Source organism: Phycodurus eques, chromosome 2, assembly GCF_024500275.1.
Source record: "Phycodurus eques isolate BA_2022a chromosome 2, UOR_Pequ_1.1, whole genome shotgun sequence".
In the NCBI taxonomy this organism is placed as follows: Eukaryota; Metazoa; Chordata; class Actinopteri; order Syngnathiformes; family Syngnathidae; genus Phycodurus; species Phycodurus eques.
In genome coordinates this window covers 27,991,746-28,006,446 of record NC_084526.1, presented here as the reverse complement: position 1 = coordinate 28,006,446, position 14,701 = coordinate 27,991,746, and the positions used below count along the sequence as shown (strand labels likewise).

The window sequence follows — 14,701 nt, the reverse complement described above, 5'->3', positions numbered from 1 at the left end:
TTCTGTTTTATTTTCTGTTGCTGCATGAAGTCGGTGTACCTTCATGTCAAGCCGACATGAATCCTGAAAAGTTCCCTTCATCATCACTCCAGCTCCAAAAGCATTTGTAGAAGAGTTAGATGGTGAAGTCAACATTTTAGCCAAAGCAGTCTCTGAGTGCAGTGCTGATTGACAGGAGGCATACATAATCTCATCATTGTGTTGAGCATCAAATCTACAAATGTTTGGTATGATGTAATGGGGCAGTCCTCTTTGATTAGCTACATCTCTGTGTCGATTTGGATCAGCAATCAGTTCTTTACCCATCAAGTTATAGTCTGTACCAGTGGAGAGTCTCCCAGAATGCGAGTTGTTTTTCATGTCTGGGCTAGCTGAAGCTTCATGTTTATGGGTCTTAAAGTATTGTTTAGGAGAAGAATTCCTATATGTGGACCATAGGATGGAGCGTGGCAGCACAACTGTCATATGGCACTTCAGTGGGGCATTTCTGTGTGGGACAAGTCTGCAGGGCCGAGGGAGGGACCAATGTGTTACAGATCGAAAGTGGATTGTCTCTTGACTAGCATAGTTCAACTTTGCTGTGGTACAAATATTTTCTACACCTGTACAGTCTATTTCACCAGAACTCCAGCATTGTGCATCACCTCTCGTGTTGTGTAATAAATTAAAACTGTTGTCAGCCACATGTGGCTGCATTTGCCCTACTTTCAAGTTCAGGTGTACCTTCTCCTCAGGCTTTTGTTGCCCCTCGTCTGCTCTCTGATTTGGTTTCAACCACTTACTTGCACTTTCCGATTTGACATTTTTACACTGGATTTGTTGGTGAGCAATTGCATCCACTGCTGTTTTGTGCTCTCTTTCACACCAAGCAACATGCTGTTTTACTCTCACTGTTCCAGGAGGTCTCTCATTTGAACATTTTGATTTGATCCTCTTTGACACAATGGCCATGTCCTCAAACATCTCCATTAAGGAGGACAGAATGATCCCTTTTCCAATTTGTCTTGAGTTTATTGACTGTTTTGACATCTTCAATCCCATTTCCTTCTGCTCAGTCATGGCGAACTTGGCTACTATATCTTTTACACTGCTGCCTCTCTTCAAGTTGTGCTCTCTTCTTTCTTTGCTACTTATGCACATTGCATGTCCACCATCTTGCTTGTGATTCTGTGCACCTGCCATTCCTCTGCTGGATGACAGAGTTCCTACCTCCCTTCTGTTTGTTAGAGGGGGTTTGGGGGTGGACCTTATGAATTTGGACTGGAGCAGCCGGAATGAGGTAAGACGCCGGGGTGTTGCGTCTTCTATTGTTTCATCTCCTCCACACATTCTTTGACAAATCCCTTTTTGTCGTCCACAAAAAAATTTTTTCTGGGATATTAGAATTGTTTTTAGAAGTCTTACTTTTGGTCATTTTAACAAGGGCCTGTACCACTGGCGTGTGGCTTGTTTTAAGCTCAGTCTGTTTAACTAAAGTCGGAATTCTCTGAGAAGGACAATCCCTTTTTCTCTCAAGAGAAGTGAAAACTAGCTCATCCACATCTTGGGTTCTGGTGGTCCTGTTGGATAGGTCCTGTGTCAGGTAATGCAGGAGACTCTCCAGAATCCCTCGGAGAACTGGATGACAGTCACGATCTCTTAGCAACTTCCTCAACATACTGGCATCAGGGCTGATACAGGCTTTCTGAGAATCTGGTCTATAGAGAATAGAGGATATGCAAAACTTAATCCACATGACTACGTCCAAATTGGCAAATAGAACACAACTATGAAGTCATCTATGTTTAAAAAACAAAAAATAGGATAGCGCCCTAACTGTGCATTTAAATTTTGTATGGTAGAAACAGAGATGCAGCTTCCAACAACTTGTTAACTAAGTGCAGTACTCGTGACATGAATGAAGTTTTCTTGTCTCTGGTGATTTAACAAGTGTCAAACAAAATATAATTATTATTTTCCTTTGGTCAAACTGAAGCTACAAAAATCACAAAATGATCTGAATATGCATTACAGTAAAAAGTATGTAAATTCATCAAACTGAAGCTATACACTTTTCAATGAAATCTATTCATTTTTTAGTATACCAGTAGCACGCAACCATATTTCAGATGCAAGCATAAAACATAAATCTAAAAAGTTTTAACAATTCTATATTGAAAAGAATTTAAAGGGAAAAATAATAGAGTACTTGTTGTGCCTATCAGCCAGCTTTTCATTAATTAGGCAGCACTGATTAGTTCATTGCACAATAGGATAATTTGGGTAGAATAAAATTAAAATAGGAGAAAACATCAACATTATTATTCAGAGTTGTCAAGGGAAAAGGAGTCAGGGGCTTTATATAGCTAAGTACAGTTTAATCATTGTTATGTTATGGTTAATTCATATGCTATAACTGATACGTTTCTCACAGTTCAAATCACAATCACAGCTTCTGGAAACATGAGTGCCATGAAATTACACATCGCTGTTGTGGACAAATTATTTCATGACAGAATTGAATGCACTGGGCAATGACAAGCTACTTTTGGATAGGTTCATCTCAAATGTATATGTCATTCAGAGCTTTTAGACATAATATTAATGATGTAATATGTACAAGGTAATAATAAGATTATGAATGCATCACACTGTTGAACTTGATCATTGATCGAGAGAAAATGGCCGTTTCAGTGGGCTTAAATAGAGGTTAGCATTTAAAGGGGAATTAACGTTGCAGTTATCCTTAGGTTGCTGTATTGTAGTTAAAGGTTACAAAAGTTTGCTTCTTCCCACAGCAATGAAACACAATCCCATCCATACATATTACAAACCATTCTATGTAATATGAGATATACTTTATAGATGCTGATTAGTTAATTGGACAAGTGTTGACAACACAATAGTCTAACCTTTCATGTTTTTTGTGATTTGTTGCAGATAGGTGGTTGATGGATAGCAAAATCAGGGAGAATTGAAAGAAAGGGTGAAGAGAGGATATGTTACATTAGGAAGAATCTGGTACAAGACAGTGCAGGGATGAGGGGTCTTTGGGTCGTGCAATTCCTTTGATAGGCATTCGGCTTGTGAAGTGCAGTTTTACTTGTCTATGCACTTCTCTGCTGATGCTGCTTTGTAAAGCGCCTCCCCCAGTTCCTCCAAACGTTCCCTTTTGTCTAAATCCTGGTACAGGCTTGAGGGAACTTGGCTTAGACCGTACATAAGGCCATAGAGGCAACCAGCGATTAGGCCTGTGGCTTCACTCTCCCCTAAAATAACACACAAGTCTCAGTGAGCAGGTCTTCTTTAGAATCTACTCTTCTTAAAATGTCTTGACATCTTACCTCCATGAAACATGGCTCTTCTGCATAGTTCAGCCCAGTCATTTACTGCAATCAGAAGGGCATCATAGGCTATCATAGGGGCATCATGTCCCCTCCGTCCCGCGCGGCCTTCTGAACTCCATCGCTTGTACATCTGTACCAACAAAAATGCAGAGTACTAAGGTAATATTCATAACTCATAACTGTATTCTGAAGTTAAGCTCTACTGAAAAAAAGGACTTACCTTATCTGTGTCTTCAGCATCATAGCGATTATCAAACAATGGTTTATTCTGACCTTCTTTTTCTAGTTCCCTTTCTTCCAAGTAAAATTGCCACTTGGCCTCAAAGTAGAACCAGTTTTCCTGATATTCTGTAGAGACACGTAGAATAAACACCCACAAAGTATAGTCTATTAGAGTTATCCTTTTCCCCTGAACATGTGCATGCATACTGAACTTCAACAGGTTTTCAATAACGGACCCACACTGTAAAAGTGAATAGAACACTTTACCAGAAATAGCAAAGTAAGTTTACTATATTTTAGCCAAAATGATGAGATTACTATCAGTGGTTAAGTGTTGTGAACATAAAAGTGGCTCTAGCTCATCCACCCATCCATTTTCTGCACCGCTTCTCCTCACTAGGGGCACGGGCATGCTGGAGCCTATCCCAGCTATCATCGGGCAGGAGGCGGGGTACACCCTGAACTGGTTGCCAGCAAATCGCAGGGCACATACAAACAAACAACCATTCACACTCACATTCACACCTATGGGAAATTTAGAGTTGTCAATTAAGGCTCTAGCTCACGGAAATGGTATTGTTCAAGTTAACTTAGGGCCTCTTCACACTCCACTTGGCAACACACAAGCCGCCGCCGACTTTCCAATTCATCGTGTATGTGCTGAGGGGGTTGCAGCAATGAATGCCGCGTCGCGGTATGACGCGGCAAGTGCAGAGGGAGGCTGATGCGACGCGGCATCCCCTCGAATAGAAAAATGTTCCATTGTGGAGCGGCAGCGCGGTGATGGCAGAAACCCCCTCCAATAGGACAGAAGCTGGCGGGATTTCTGAGTGCTATTTTGGTGGAATTGTACTGTAAAGGGCAAGAGGGAAATGGAGGAAGTCATAATGATTGCAGTGTCCCACTATCCTGATTTTTGGAACAATAGAAAAATAATATACTGCGACGTCTGTGCAGGAGGCTTTCAAACTCCCTTTCAGAGCTCCCTGCTCAGCCTGAAATACAGCTTGAAGCGCTCTTTGTAAAATTAAAGCTCACAAACAAGCTTAAACTCCGAGATCCTGCCATGAGATTAGTATGGGATACACCGATTGCCTTTTTTTTGCTGCTGTGTCACCTCCTCCTCCGTAAAATAAGCTAAGTTAGGGCTTTCTTTTGCAACAATGACAAATTAATACTGCTGAGTTGTGGTCCATTCAGTGGGGAATGCCTCCCGACTTCCTTGTAGGCTGCCTCACAGGACTTCTTAATATGGGCATCGTCCGCATTGGCTTGTCGTTGTCCTTGCGCTTTGCTGCGGGGACCTTTTAAGTGCAGTATGAAAAGGCCTTTACTTTACTCAGAAATTTTTAGTTGGCAGATGGAATAATAAACAGTAGATGGGGATAATACCCCTCATGGAACTAAATTGCCGTAAATGAAGATGGCGCAGAAGAAGAAGTAATTTTTTCTTCACGCTTGTACTGCAAGATTTTCCATTCACACAGCCCATGCTGCATTATCAAAGAGGATGCACTAAATTGGGACAATCCAAAAGCCATGCAGAACATACATTTATTTTTTTAGAGAATTTCTTTGTTTCATTTGGGTGTCGTGGTACATTCGCCTGACTTTGGTGCGGCCAGCGTGGGTTCAGTTCCCACTCAGTGACGGTGTGAATATGAGCGCGAATGGTTGTCCGTGTCCATATGTGCCCTGCGACTGACTGCCGACCAGTTCAGTAGATGATGAAGTCCCTAAATTTCTTATGTTGAGAAACGTTCTTAAACTGTTGGACTATTTGCTCACGCAGTTGTTAGCAAAGTGGTCAACCTCACCCCATCCTTACTTGTGAACAATTGAGCCTTTCAAGGGATGCTATTTTTATACCCAATCATGTTCAGCTGTGGAATGTTCCAAACAAGTGTTGTTGTTGTTGTTTTTTAAAGCATTTCTCAACTTTCCCAGTCTTCTGTTGCCCGTGTCCAAGCTTTTTTGGAATGTGTTAGCAGGCATCAAAATGAGAGAATATTTGCAAAAAACCCAAAACAAAACAATAACGTTAATCAGTTTGAACATTAAATATCTTGTAACTGTAACAATACAGTTATGTATCGCTGTAAAACACAACATATGTACTGTATACTTATAGACTATTTGTATGGCTCAGACTGCTGTTCAGCTGAGTTGAATGGGTGGTTACCAACCATGAAGTGGGCAGGTATTTGAATATTATTTGTCAAAACTACTGTATGTCACACTGTCAGCGATTTAAAATACAAGCCTTATGCCGTTTATTGACTTTTGCATTTAATCGACAAACCGCATACTGTAAATGTCAACCTAAAACCATGTCACAGACTAATTTTGATCTACTGTATGTTATACATAATATCGGAGAAAAAAAAATATTCTGATAGAAGAGGACCTTTAAGTAAACTGAACTCATTAGAATTTATGTAGGCCTACAGTAATTTCTAAAGTATAATACACTTTTTTTTTTGCAAAAAGATTCATTACAATTGCGATTGGCTGGAAACCAGTTCAGGGTGTACCCCGCCTCCTGCCCGATAGCTGGGATAAGCTCCAGCACGCCCGCGACCCTAGTGAGGAGAAGTGGCTCAGAAAATGGATGGATGGATTCATTACAAATCGAGGGTGCGTACAATTCATAGGTACAAGGAAAATGGGGGTGGGGGGGGGGGGGAAATCACATTGTATTTACATATAATGGCACGTAGGGGTTGTGAAAAAATGTGTACTTTAATTCCAATATGGTATGTAATCTCTAATGTTACAAATTGATATTTAATTACATAATTCCAGCTGCTCACCGAGAAACACAGCGATCTCATCGGGCGTAATGATATCTGTCATCATATCATATCTTTTCTTATTTATCTGATATATTCTGCCTACTTTCCATCGCAACCCTGTCTCCAGTTGGCTCCCTTTAAACATGTTGCTCAAGAAAGTTACCCGTTCTTGGATAGCTACTCCACATCGCTATAGAAGATAACTCCTGCCGCTAGCTCCTGTGGCAAGCTGTCACAGCTGTAAGCCTCTTCAGACTTGCAGCACAACACCAGGTGGTGAAATAACGCCTAGTGTAGACTATACACCAACGAATCGACTCATCTAATGCTGTGGGCTCCGAGGGGAGCCCTCACGCGCAAGTACCCTACCGCAGTGTTCCCCAACCTTATTTGCACCGCGGACCAGTTAGGAGTCTGCATTTTTCTCACGGACCGGCTGTGGTGGCGTGCGCGTGTTTGTGTGCGTGTGTGTGCATATACACACACGCACATGCTTGCCTCACTTCTGCTTCCTCCTTCGCCGTTCGTGGTGCGCCCACTGTTGGCGCGATGCAGGAGTGGGGGTCGGAGATGTTGTAGGCGGCCAGACCAAACTGCAGTTCTGTAGCTCCTCAATGAGAGGAGACTTTTAACTGTAAAAGTAGTTCTACCTGTGTCGAGCAGCGACCTATGACTGTATCTGTATCAGAGCGGACTTAGGAGTTAACTGTTGCGACAAACGGACTCCTGATATAGTGTTGTTTCGTTCACGAATGTTTTGTTTAAAAGAACAAATCTTTTCAGTTAACGTAATGAGCTGAATTAGTTTATGAAATAATTTCGTTCTTTAAGCTCTGCCACCATTAGCCAGCCCGCTCGGACCGGAAAGAAGTGTTCGAGCCAGCTGGAACCGGAAACGGAAGCGTTCTGTGCAGTCTCGACGTGTCAATTGAGACACGCAGCTGTTGCGGCGGAGAAGATCTGGTAAATTTTCAAACCAAAACCCATTGACACGGTAATTGAAATACAGAAATTATATAAATTGGTCATTCTTTCTCTGCGGCCCAGTAACAAATGCTTCACGGCCCAGTACCGGTCCGCAGACCGGTGGTTGGGGACCACTGCCCGACCGGACTTTAACGGCTGCCATGACCGCAACTAGCACTGTGTGGGGTAGGAGCAGGACCAGCCCGCCGATAGGGATGAGTTAGCAAATGATAAGGGCGCTGCGGCCTCAAGTGGGTGCCAACAATTCGGTGTAAATAATAATTTAAAAACATTTGAAAAGAAAACTTTTTGGGGGGGAGGGAATTTATTTTATTTTTTTTATTTGCAGGGGGAATTCACCTTCAATACAGTTATATTAGAATGGAGTGATAATTAATTAATACAACCCCAATTCCAATGAAGTTGGGATGTTGTGTTAAACAAAAACAGAATACAATGATTTGCAAATCATGTTCAACCTATATTTAATTGAATACACCTACGAAGACAATATATGTAATGTTCAAACTGAAAAACTTTATTGTTTTTAGCAAATAATCATTAACTTAGAATTTTGTGGCTGCAACACGTTCCAAAAAGCTGTGACACGGTTATGTTTACCACTGTGTTACATCACCTTTTCTTTTAACAACATTCAATAAACGTTTGGGAACTGAGGACACTAATTGTTGAAGCTTTGTAGGTGGAATTCGTTCGCATTCTTGCTTGATGTACAGCTTCAGCTGTCCAACAGTCTGGGGTCTCCGTTGTCATATTTCACGCTTAATAATGCGCCACACATTTTCAATGGGAGACAGGTCTGGACTGCAGGTAGGTCAGTCTAGTACCTGCGCTCTTTTACTACGAAGCCACTCTGTTGTAACACGTGCAGAATGTGGTTTGGAATTGTCTTGCTGAAATAAGCAGGGGCGTCCATGAAAAAGACGTTGCTTGGATGGCAGCATATGTTTCTCCAAAACCTGTATGTACCTTTCAGCATTAATGGTGCCTTCACAGATGTGTAAGTTACCCATGCCACTGGCACTAACACAGCCCCATACCATCACAGATGCTGGGTTTTGAACTTTGCGTCCATAACAGTCCGGATGGTTCTTTTCCTCTTTAGCCCGGAGGACACGACGTCCACAATTTCCAAAAACAATTTGAAATGTGGACTCGTCGGCCCACAGAACACTTTTCCACTTTGCATCAGTTTATCTTAGATGAGCTCGGGCCCAGAGAAGCCGGTGGCGTTTCTGTGTGTTGTTGATAAATGGCTTTTGCTTTGCATAGTAGAGTTTCAAGTTGCACTTACGGATTTAGTGCAGAACTGTATTTACTGACATTGGTTTTCTGAAGTGTTCCTAAGTGTTGCCTGGCAGCTCCATCCTCATCATCCTTCTACCAATATACTCACTATTTCTCCTCTGGACCTGTCCAAACCATCGAATTCTGCTCTCTCTAACTTTGTCTCCAAAACATCGAACCTTGGCTGTCCCTCTGATGAGCTCATTTCTAATTTTATCCAACCTGGTCACGCCAAGAGCGAACCTCAACATCTTCATTTCCGTCACCTCCAGCTCTGCTTCCTGTTGTCTCTTCTGTGCCACTGTCTCTAATCCGTACATCATAGCTGGCCTCACCACTGTTTTATAAACTTTGGCCTTCATCCTAGCAGAGACTCTTCTGTCACATAACACACCTGACACCTTCCTCCACCCGTTCCAACCTGCTTGGACCAGTTGCTTCACTTCCTGACCACACTCACCATTGCTCTGGACGGTTGAGCCCAAGTATTTAACGTCCTCCACCGTTGCTACATGCCTCCATCTTTCTAATTGTTCCTCCACCTGCTCCCTGCTTTCAATGCAGATCACAATATCATGTGCAAACATCATGGTCCACGGGGATTCCAGTCTAACCTCATCTGTCAGCCTATCCATCACCACTGCAAACAGGAAGGGGCTCAGGGCTGATCCCTGATGCAGTCCCACCTCCACCTTAAATTCGTCTGTCTAACCCTAACCACTGTTCTGCTGCCCTCGTACATGTCCTGTATTATTCTAACATACTTTTCTGTCACTCCAGACTTCCGCATGCAGTACCACAGTTCCTCTCTGGGTACTCTCTCATAGGCTGTCTTGAGATCTACAAAGACACAATGTCGCTCCTCTCAGTGTCCCACTTCTTCTTAGCTAACCTTTTTCCTTGTATGATTTCCTGTACTGTGAGGTTCCACCGCCAAGTCTCCTTCTCTCCTTTCCTGCCAGAAGATACACTAAGTACTCTCCTGCCTCCTTCTCTTTCACTTCTAGGTCACATCCTACCTGTGGGACATAGCCACTAATCACATAATACATAACACCCTCAATTTCAAGTTTCAGCCTCACCACGCGATCTGATACTCTTTTCACCTCCAAGACTTCTTACCCAGCTCTTCTTTTAAAATAACCCCGACTCCATTTCTCTTCCCATCTACACCATGGTAAAATTATTTAAACCCTGCCCCTGAACTTCTACCCTTACTGCCTTTCCACCTGGTCTCCTGGATACACAATATATCAACCTTTCTCCTAATCAGCATGTCAACCAACTCCCGAGATTTTCCTGTCATAGTCCCAACATTCAAAGTCCACACATTCATTTCTAGGCTCTGTGCTCTTCTCTTTCTGCCTAATAACCCGCTTTCCACCGCTCCTTCATCTTCGACCCACAGTAGCTGAATTTCCACCGGCGCCCTGTAATCGGTCGTGGCCCGTTAACCAGGGCCACGACCGATTGAGTATGGAATTCTTTAGATGAACGCTCATATTTGTTTGGCCAAGTTTTAAGCCGGATGCCCTTCCTGACGCAACCCTCTGCATTTATCCGGGCTTGGGACCGGCCTACAATTTGCACTGGCTTGTGCCACCCATAGGGCTGCACTGCAACACACAACAATAAACACACATAACAGTTCATTACAATATTAAAGACAAATGCATATGCCAATGCACTTAAAGCACCTCATTGCTAGAGACAAATGTAAGGGATGAAACTACTTGATGAACTGTCAAACTATCCATCCATCCATTTTCTGAGTCGCTTCTCCTCACTAGGGTCACGGGCGTGCTTGAGCCTGTCCCAGCAATCATCAGGCAGGAGGCGGGGTACATCCTGAACTGGTTGCCAGCCAATCGCAGGGCACAGACAAACAAACAACCATTCGCACTCACATTCACACCTACGGGTAATTTAGAGTTGTCAATTAACCTACCATGCATGTTTTTGGGATGTGGGAGGAAACCGGAGTAGCCTGAGAAAACCCACGCAGGCACGGGGAGAACATGCAAACTCCACACAGGCGGGGCTAGGGATTGAACCCCGGTCCTCAGAACTGTGAGGCAGACGCTTTAACATGTCAACCACCGTGCCGCCCTGTCAAACTACTGAATGCTAAAATAAATTGAGACAAAACGAAAATGTTTCTTGGTCATTGAGTAAAATCCATATGAACTCTTCCATCGCTGAATTCATCTCAAGTGGGGAAGCTACACATATTTGCAATAACTGGACAACTAACTTTTAACATGGAAAACAGATTCAAATGTAAAGAGATGCCCAATTAATATTATTACATATGATAATAGCGTCACTGATGGTGTAGTGGTACACTTGCCTGACTTTGGTGCAGGCAGCGTGGGTTCATTTCCCACTCAGTGACGTTGTGAATGTGAGTGCGAATGGTTGTCCGTGTCTATATGTGCCCTGCGACTGACTGGCGACCAGTTCAGGGTGTAGTCTGCCTTTCGCCCGAAGTCAGCTGGGATAGGCTCCAGCGTCCCGCGACCCTAACCAGGATAAGCGGTGTTGAAAATGGATGGATATGATAATAGCAAATACTGCCTCCTCTGGCTGATTGGTATACTGCTCGCTCTCTGTTGGGCTTGGGGCAAATTTATTGATGTGACCCCACAGAACTCTGGAAACATGTCAAAACGACCAAAACTGTCCAGGACACGTGGAAGAAGAACAAAGGGGGAAAATAGGAGAAAGAGAGGTCAAGTTGTTGCTACTTTTGGTTTGTCCCATTAGATATTGCAACAACAAGGTGCCTACATGATTTGTTCAGCAGTGATGATCTTAAATGAAGAAAATGTACTATTTGTATTTTAAATTGTGTGGCATTTTATCTTATAAATTAAAGGGGGCCGCTATACAAAATCTTGCCGAGGCCGCCACATTGGCTAGGAACGGCCCTGGCTCTGAGGAGAACACAATAACTACACTCACCTCTTTGCTGGGTTGCACCGGTTGTGCTTTTCTCACTACCAGTTCCTTTGAAAAACCTGATAAAATACAAATTACTATGCGGATAATACTTATTTTTTGAACATGGATACAGTACCTGCACTTTGGGGTTGGGGGTGTAGGGTACAAGGAAAATCCAGCTGCAAGACGCTGATTTTGGGGGTGCTTTTTATATTTGAGTGCATATACGAGAAATTACGGTTCATTCATTGGGTCATTATGCTATCCTGTGTGTTTTGAAACTTAAATCTTTTGCACATGAACAGAAATCCTACCTGCCATATGCCGAATAGTCTTCCTACAGTACTCCTCAGCGCGAGGGATGACTTTCATGAGCTCACGGCCCCAAGTCCCAACTGGTTTCCCCTGGATTGCATAGGATGCAAACAGTGCTGTTGTCAGGGAACCCAGGAAACCTAAAAGGCAGAAGATATCTTCGTCATTTTCAACTTAATAATTTGAATTGAAACAGTAACATTTTACATCGAACATAATACAAAAAATATTTTCAAGTTTATCACTACAAAAATCAGTTTTTGGCTAGATCACCTGTGGGATGATTGTGGGTCATCCTGCCAGTTTCAATGCTGACCTCTACTAGGCTGTCTAGTCTCTCAGGTTGCCAATATCTCATACCCACGCACATGGCCTTAGCAGCTGCCCCGTACCCTGACCCTGTCCAGACAAATGCATTTCAGCATTTTTCTGAATAGAAATTTTTATTTTACTGAGAGAGAGAGAGAGCGAGAGAGACGCATCCCCAATCACCAGACCTTTTTCATTGAAGGGCGTATGCCAAGCGAGGAGAAAATTGTGAGGTTTGAGGTGAACACAGCTTTCCACTGTAGCCGGATCAGGGTTTCTACCCTGGAGAGACACCATGGCTTCGACATAGAGACGCACCAGCTCACGGTAAAGGTCCTCCAGACACCAGTAATCTGCATGTACACAAACAGAGTTATTCTCAGTCATTCATAATTGGCACGCAAGAGGAGACGAGTGTTTCTGAGTGGGACTAAGTTTAGCCTCAGCCTACACAGCCAACAGATTAGAACAAGCATACCTCAAGCAAGTGGAGACACTAACACAGACAATCAGGTCAGATGGGATCCACAAGCAAATCTCCCATTTTTGAAAAAGGACCAACCATAATTCTGAGTTATTTCACCCCTTTAAATTGACTGATCCAATGAGGAGAGATATACTTAGCATTAATGTATAAAATATAGAATTTTTACAAGATACGGTCAGTACTCCAATGAAAAAAAAAATTCTGCTCCTTTAAATTAAACACCCACCGGTCAGAAGATTAAAAGAGAAACACTGACATTAATACAGTCTAATCTTTCAGTCTGGCTGCTGTGCATGTTTACCTGTGTGTGCGTATGTGCATGTGCTAGCATTCCAGGATGTGTCTAAATGGGGAAACCTAATCTCAAAAGATGTCATCACCATATGAGTAGTCTTGTTACCAGCAGAGTCTGACCAGCAGAATCTGACCAGCAGAGTCTGACCAGCTATTGTTCAATGAGAGCTAAGCTTTTGTATGCTATTTTGAACTCCACTGTCCTGAAAATTTATTGCCATCCTTTCAGGGGCTTAAGATGACATTCGGGTGAGGACAAAGACACTGTATTACAGTCTGTACTTATATTTTGGTTTTGGTGACAGGATGCAAGGATGGTGGGTGGTTTACAACAGTTTCCTTTCAAAAATAATAACCACTTATAACCAAACAATTGTGTTACAGTTAAAAAAGGTTGGCGCTTGTGCTATAAAGTTGTACTCAAAATGATAAACTGTATATCACACTCATCCCTGTATCCCAAACGTACCTGTAATGAGTGCCTCTGCTGTGGTCATGTGCATTAATGTTGCATCACTGAGCGGCCAGTTATCGGGGCCCAGTTTTAGTACTCTCACACCGCCCAGGGAGGCCAGTTCTTCTTGGATCTTTCTGCCTGACGTGCAACTTTCCCAGTGGCCTTTTCTGAAGCCCAATGCATCGCCGGCACCACCCAGAACCATACCTGCCTTGAATTTCTCCATCGTACTGCAATTTATCGTTCAGATTTTAAGCAGTTATGGGAACACCTGACCAATCAGGGCCACAAGATCCTACCCAAAAAAAAAAAAAATCTAAGTTTTGAACTCCTTTCAGTCGTAGCTTTTTCTCCACCACCAGAGAGGACTTAGAGAAAAACTAAGCGGAATATCACTGCGAAAGTTCCAACAAAATGTTCTCCAATGCCAGCAGTCTTATTGTCATTGTTTCTTTACCAGCTTCTCATTATCGCAGCTGTCCTCTAGCTTTTCACCAGTCGTCCGTAACAAGTCTATTGTGCACAGAAAATGCACCTTCTGTTTCAAGGGTGGCCACTCGCATTAAGGTGTCATGTTATCATCCACAGCTTCTTTATGCTGGCCGTGGTATGTTCATGGGAATCGGATGACTCCTAAAAAGGCAATCCCCTTGGCTCTATAGCTTAAAAGACTGGTGGTTCTGTTTGGGGCGGTGATGTGGCCTGGACACTGTAAGAGATGCTAATGGGATGCTCGTCAGCTGGTGCAGGACCTTGTTGATATTCCACCCCACCCCATGGGAGGAGGAGAGTAAGCATGAAACATCATCATCAGTCCAACCAATCATTCACTGAAGCCCGCTCTAATTTTTAACACACGATTTCCAACATTAAAGCACCTTATTTACACTTGTTTGCTTGGCTGCCCAGATGTCCCCCCTTTTAGTTTACCTGCTATTTTCATTTTACCAATTGAGTGAAATACTCAAATCTGTTATTTGAAACCTCCTTGATGATCTCTTTTTTTTCCCCTTACACCCTTATGAGTTGCCATTTGATTGTAGGCCCAAACATCTATAGTAACTGGAGACAAAGCATTACCCCAAGAGCTTATGATGACTGTGATGATGATGATGACATGAAATTGGAATGCAACCTGATAAGAGACAACTGTTACCGAGCAGACATCGACTCTCACACAAATAGTGTCAGGCAGTGCTTCTCGCTCAGCCATATGAATTGTCTTTGTAATTTTTACGCATTTTAAATTATAAATCTGAAATAAATTACAAAACTGAAA

The 14,701-nt window shown here is 42.9% G+C and overlaps 1 protein-coding gene across 1 annotated transcript; it reads right to left on the bottom strand.

The window, feature by feature from the left end:
• Positions 1–2,244: 2,244 nt before the first annotated feature.
• adprhl1 (ADP-ribosylhydrolase like 1) lies at positions 2,245–13,711 on the bottom strand. The gene is made up of 7 exons (XM_061702492.1): positions 13,435–13,711; positions 12,373–12,537; positions 12,149–12,274; positions 11,875–12,015; positions 3,547–3,674; positions 3,324–3,456; positions 2,245–3,248 (listed from the first exon to the last, which is right to left on the bottom strand). The coding sequence occupies exons 1-7, from the start codon at positions 13,646–13,648 to the stop codon at positions 3,079–3,081; spliced, it is 1,077 nt and encodes a 358-aa protein (XP_061558476.1). The 5' UTR covers positions 13,649–13,711; the 3' UTR covers positions 2,245–3,078.
• Between the last annotated feature and the right edge of the window lie 990 nt (positions 13,712–14,701).

Coding starts and splice junctions, on each gene's coding strand:
- adprhl1 (XM_061702492.1), bottom strand. CDS start 13,648: ATGGAGAAATTCAAGGCAGGTATGGTTCTGGGTGGTGCCGGCGATGCA. Junction 12,016..12,148: donor GACCCACAATCATCCCACAG/GTGATCTAGCCA, acceptor TCTGCCTTTTAG/GTTTCCTGGGTTCCCTGACA. Junction 3,457..3,546: donor ATGCTGAAGACACAGATAAG/GTAAGTCCTTTT, acceptor TTGTTGGTACAG/ATGTACAAGCGATGGAGTTC.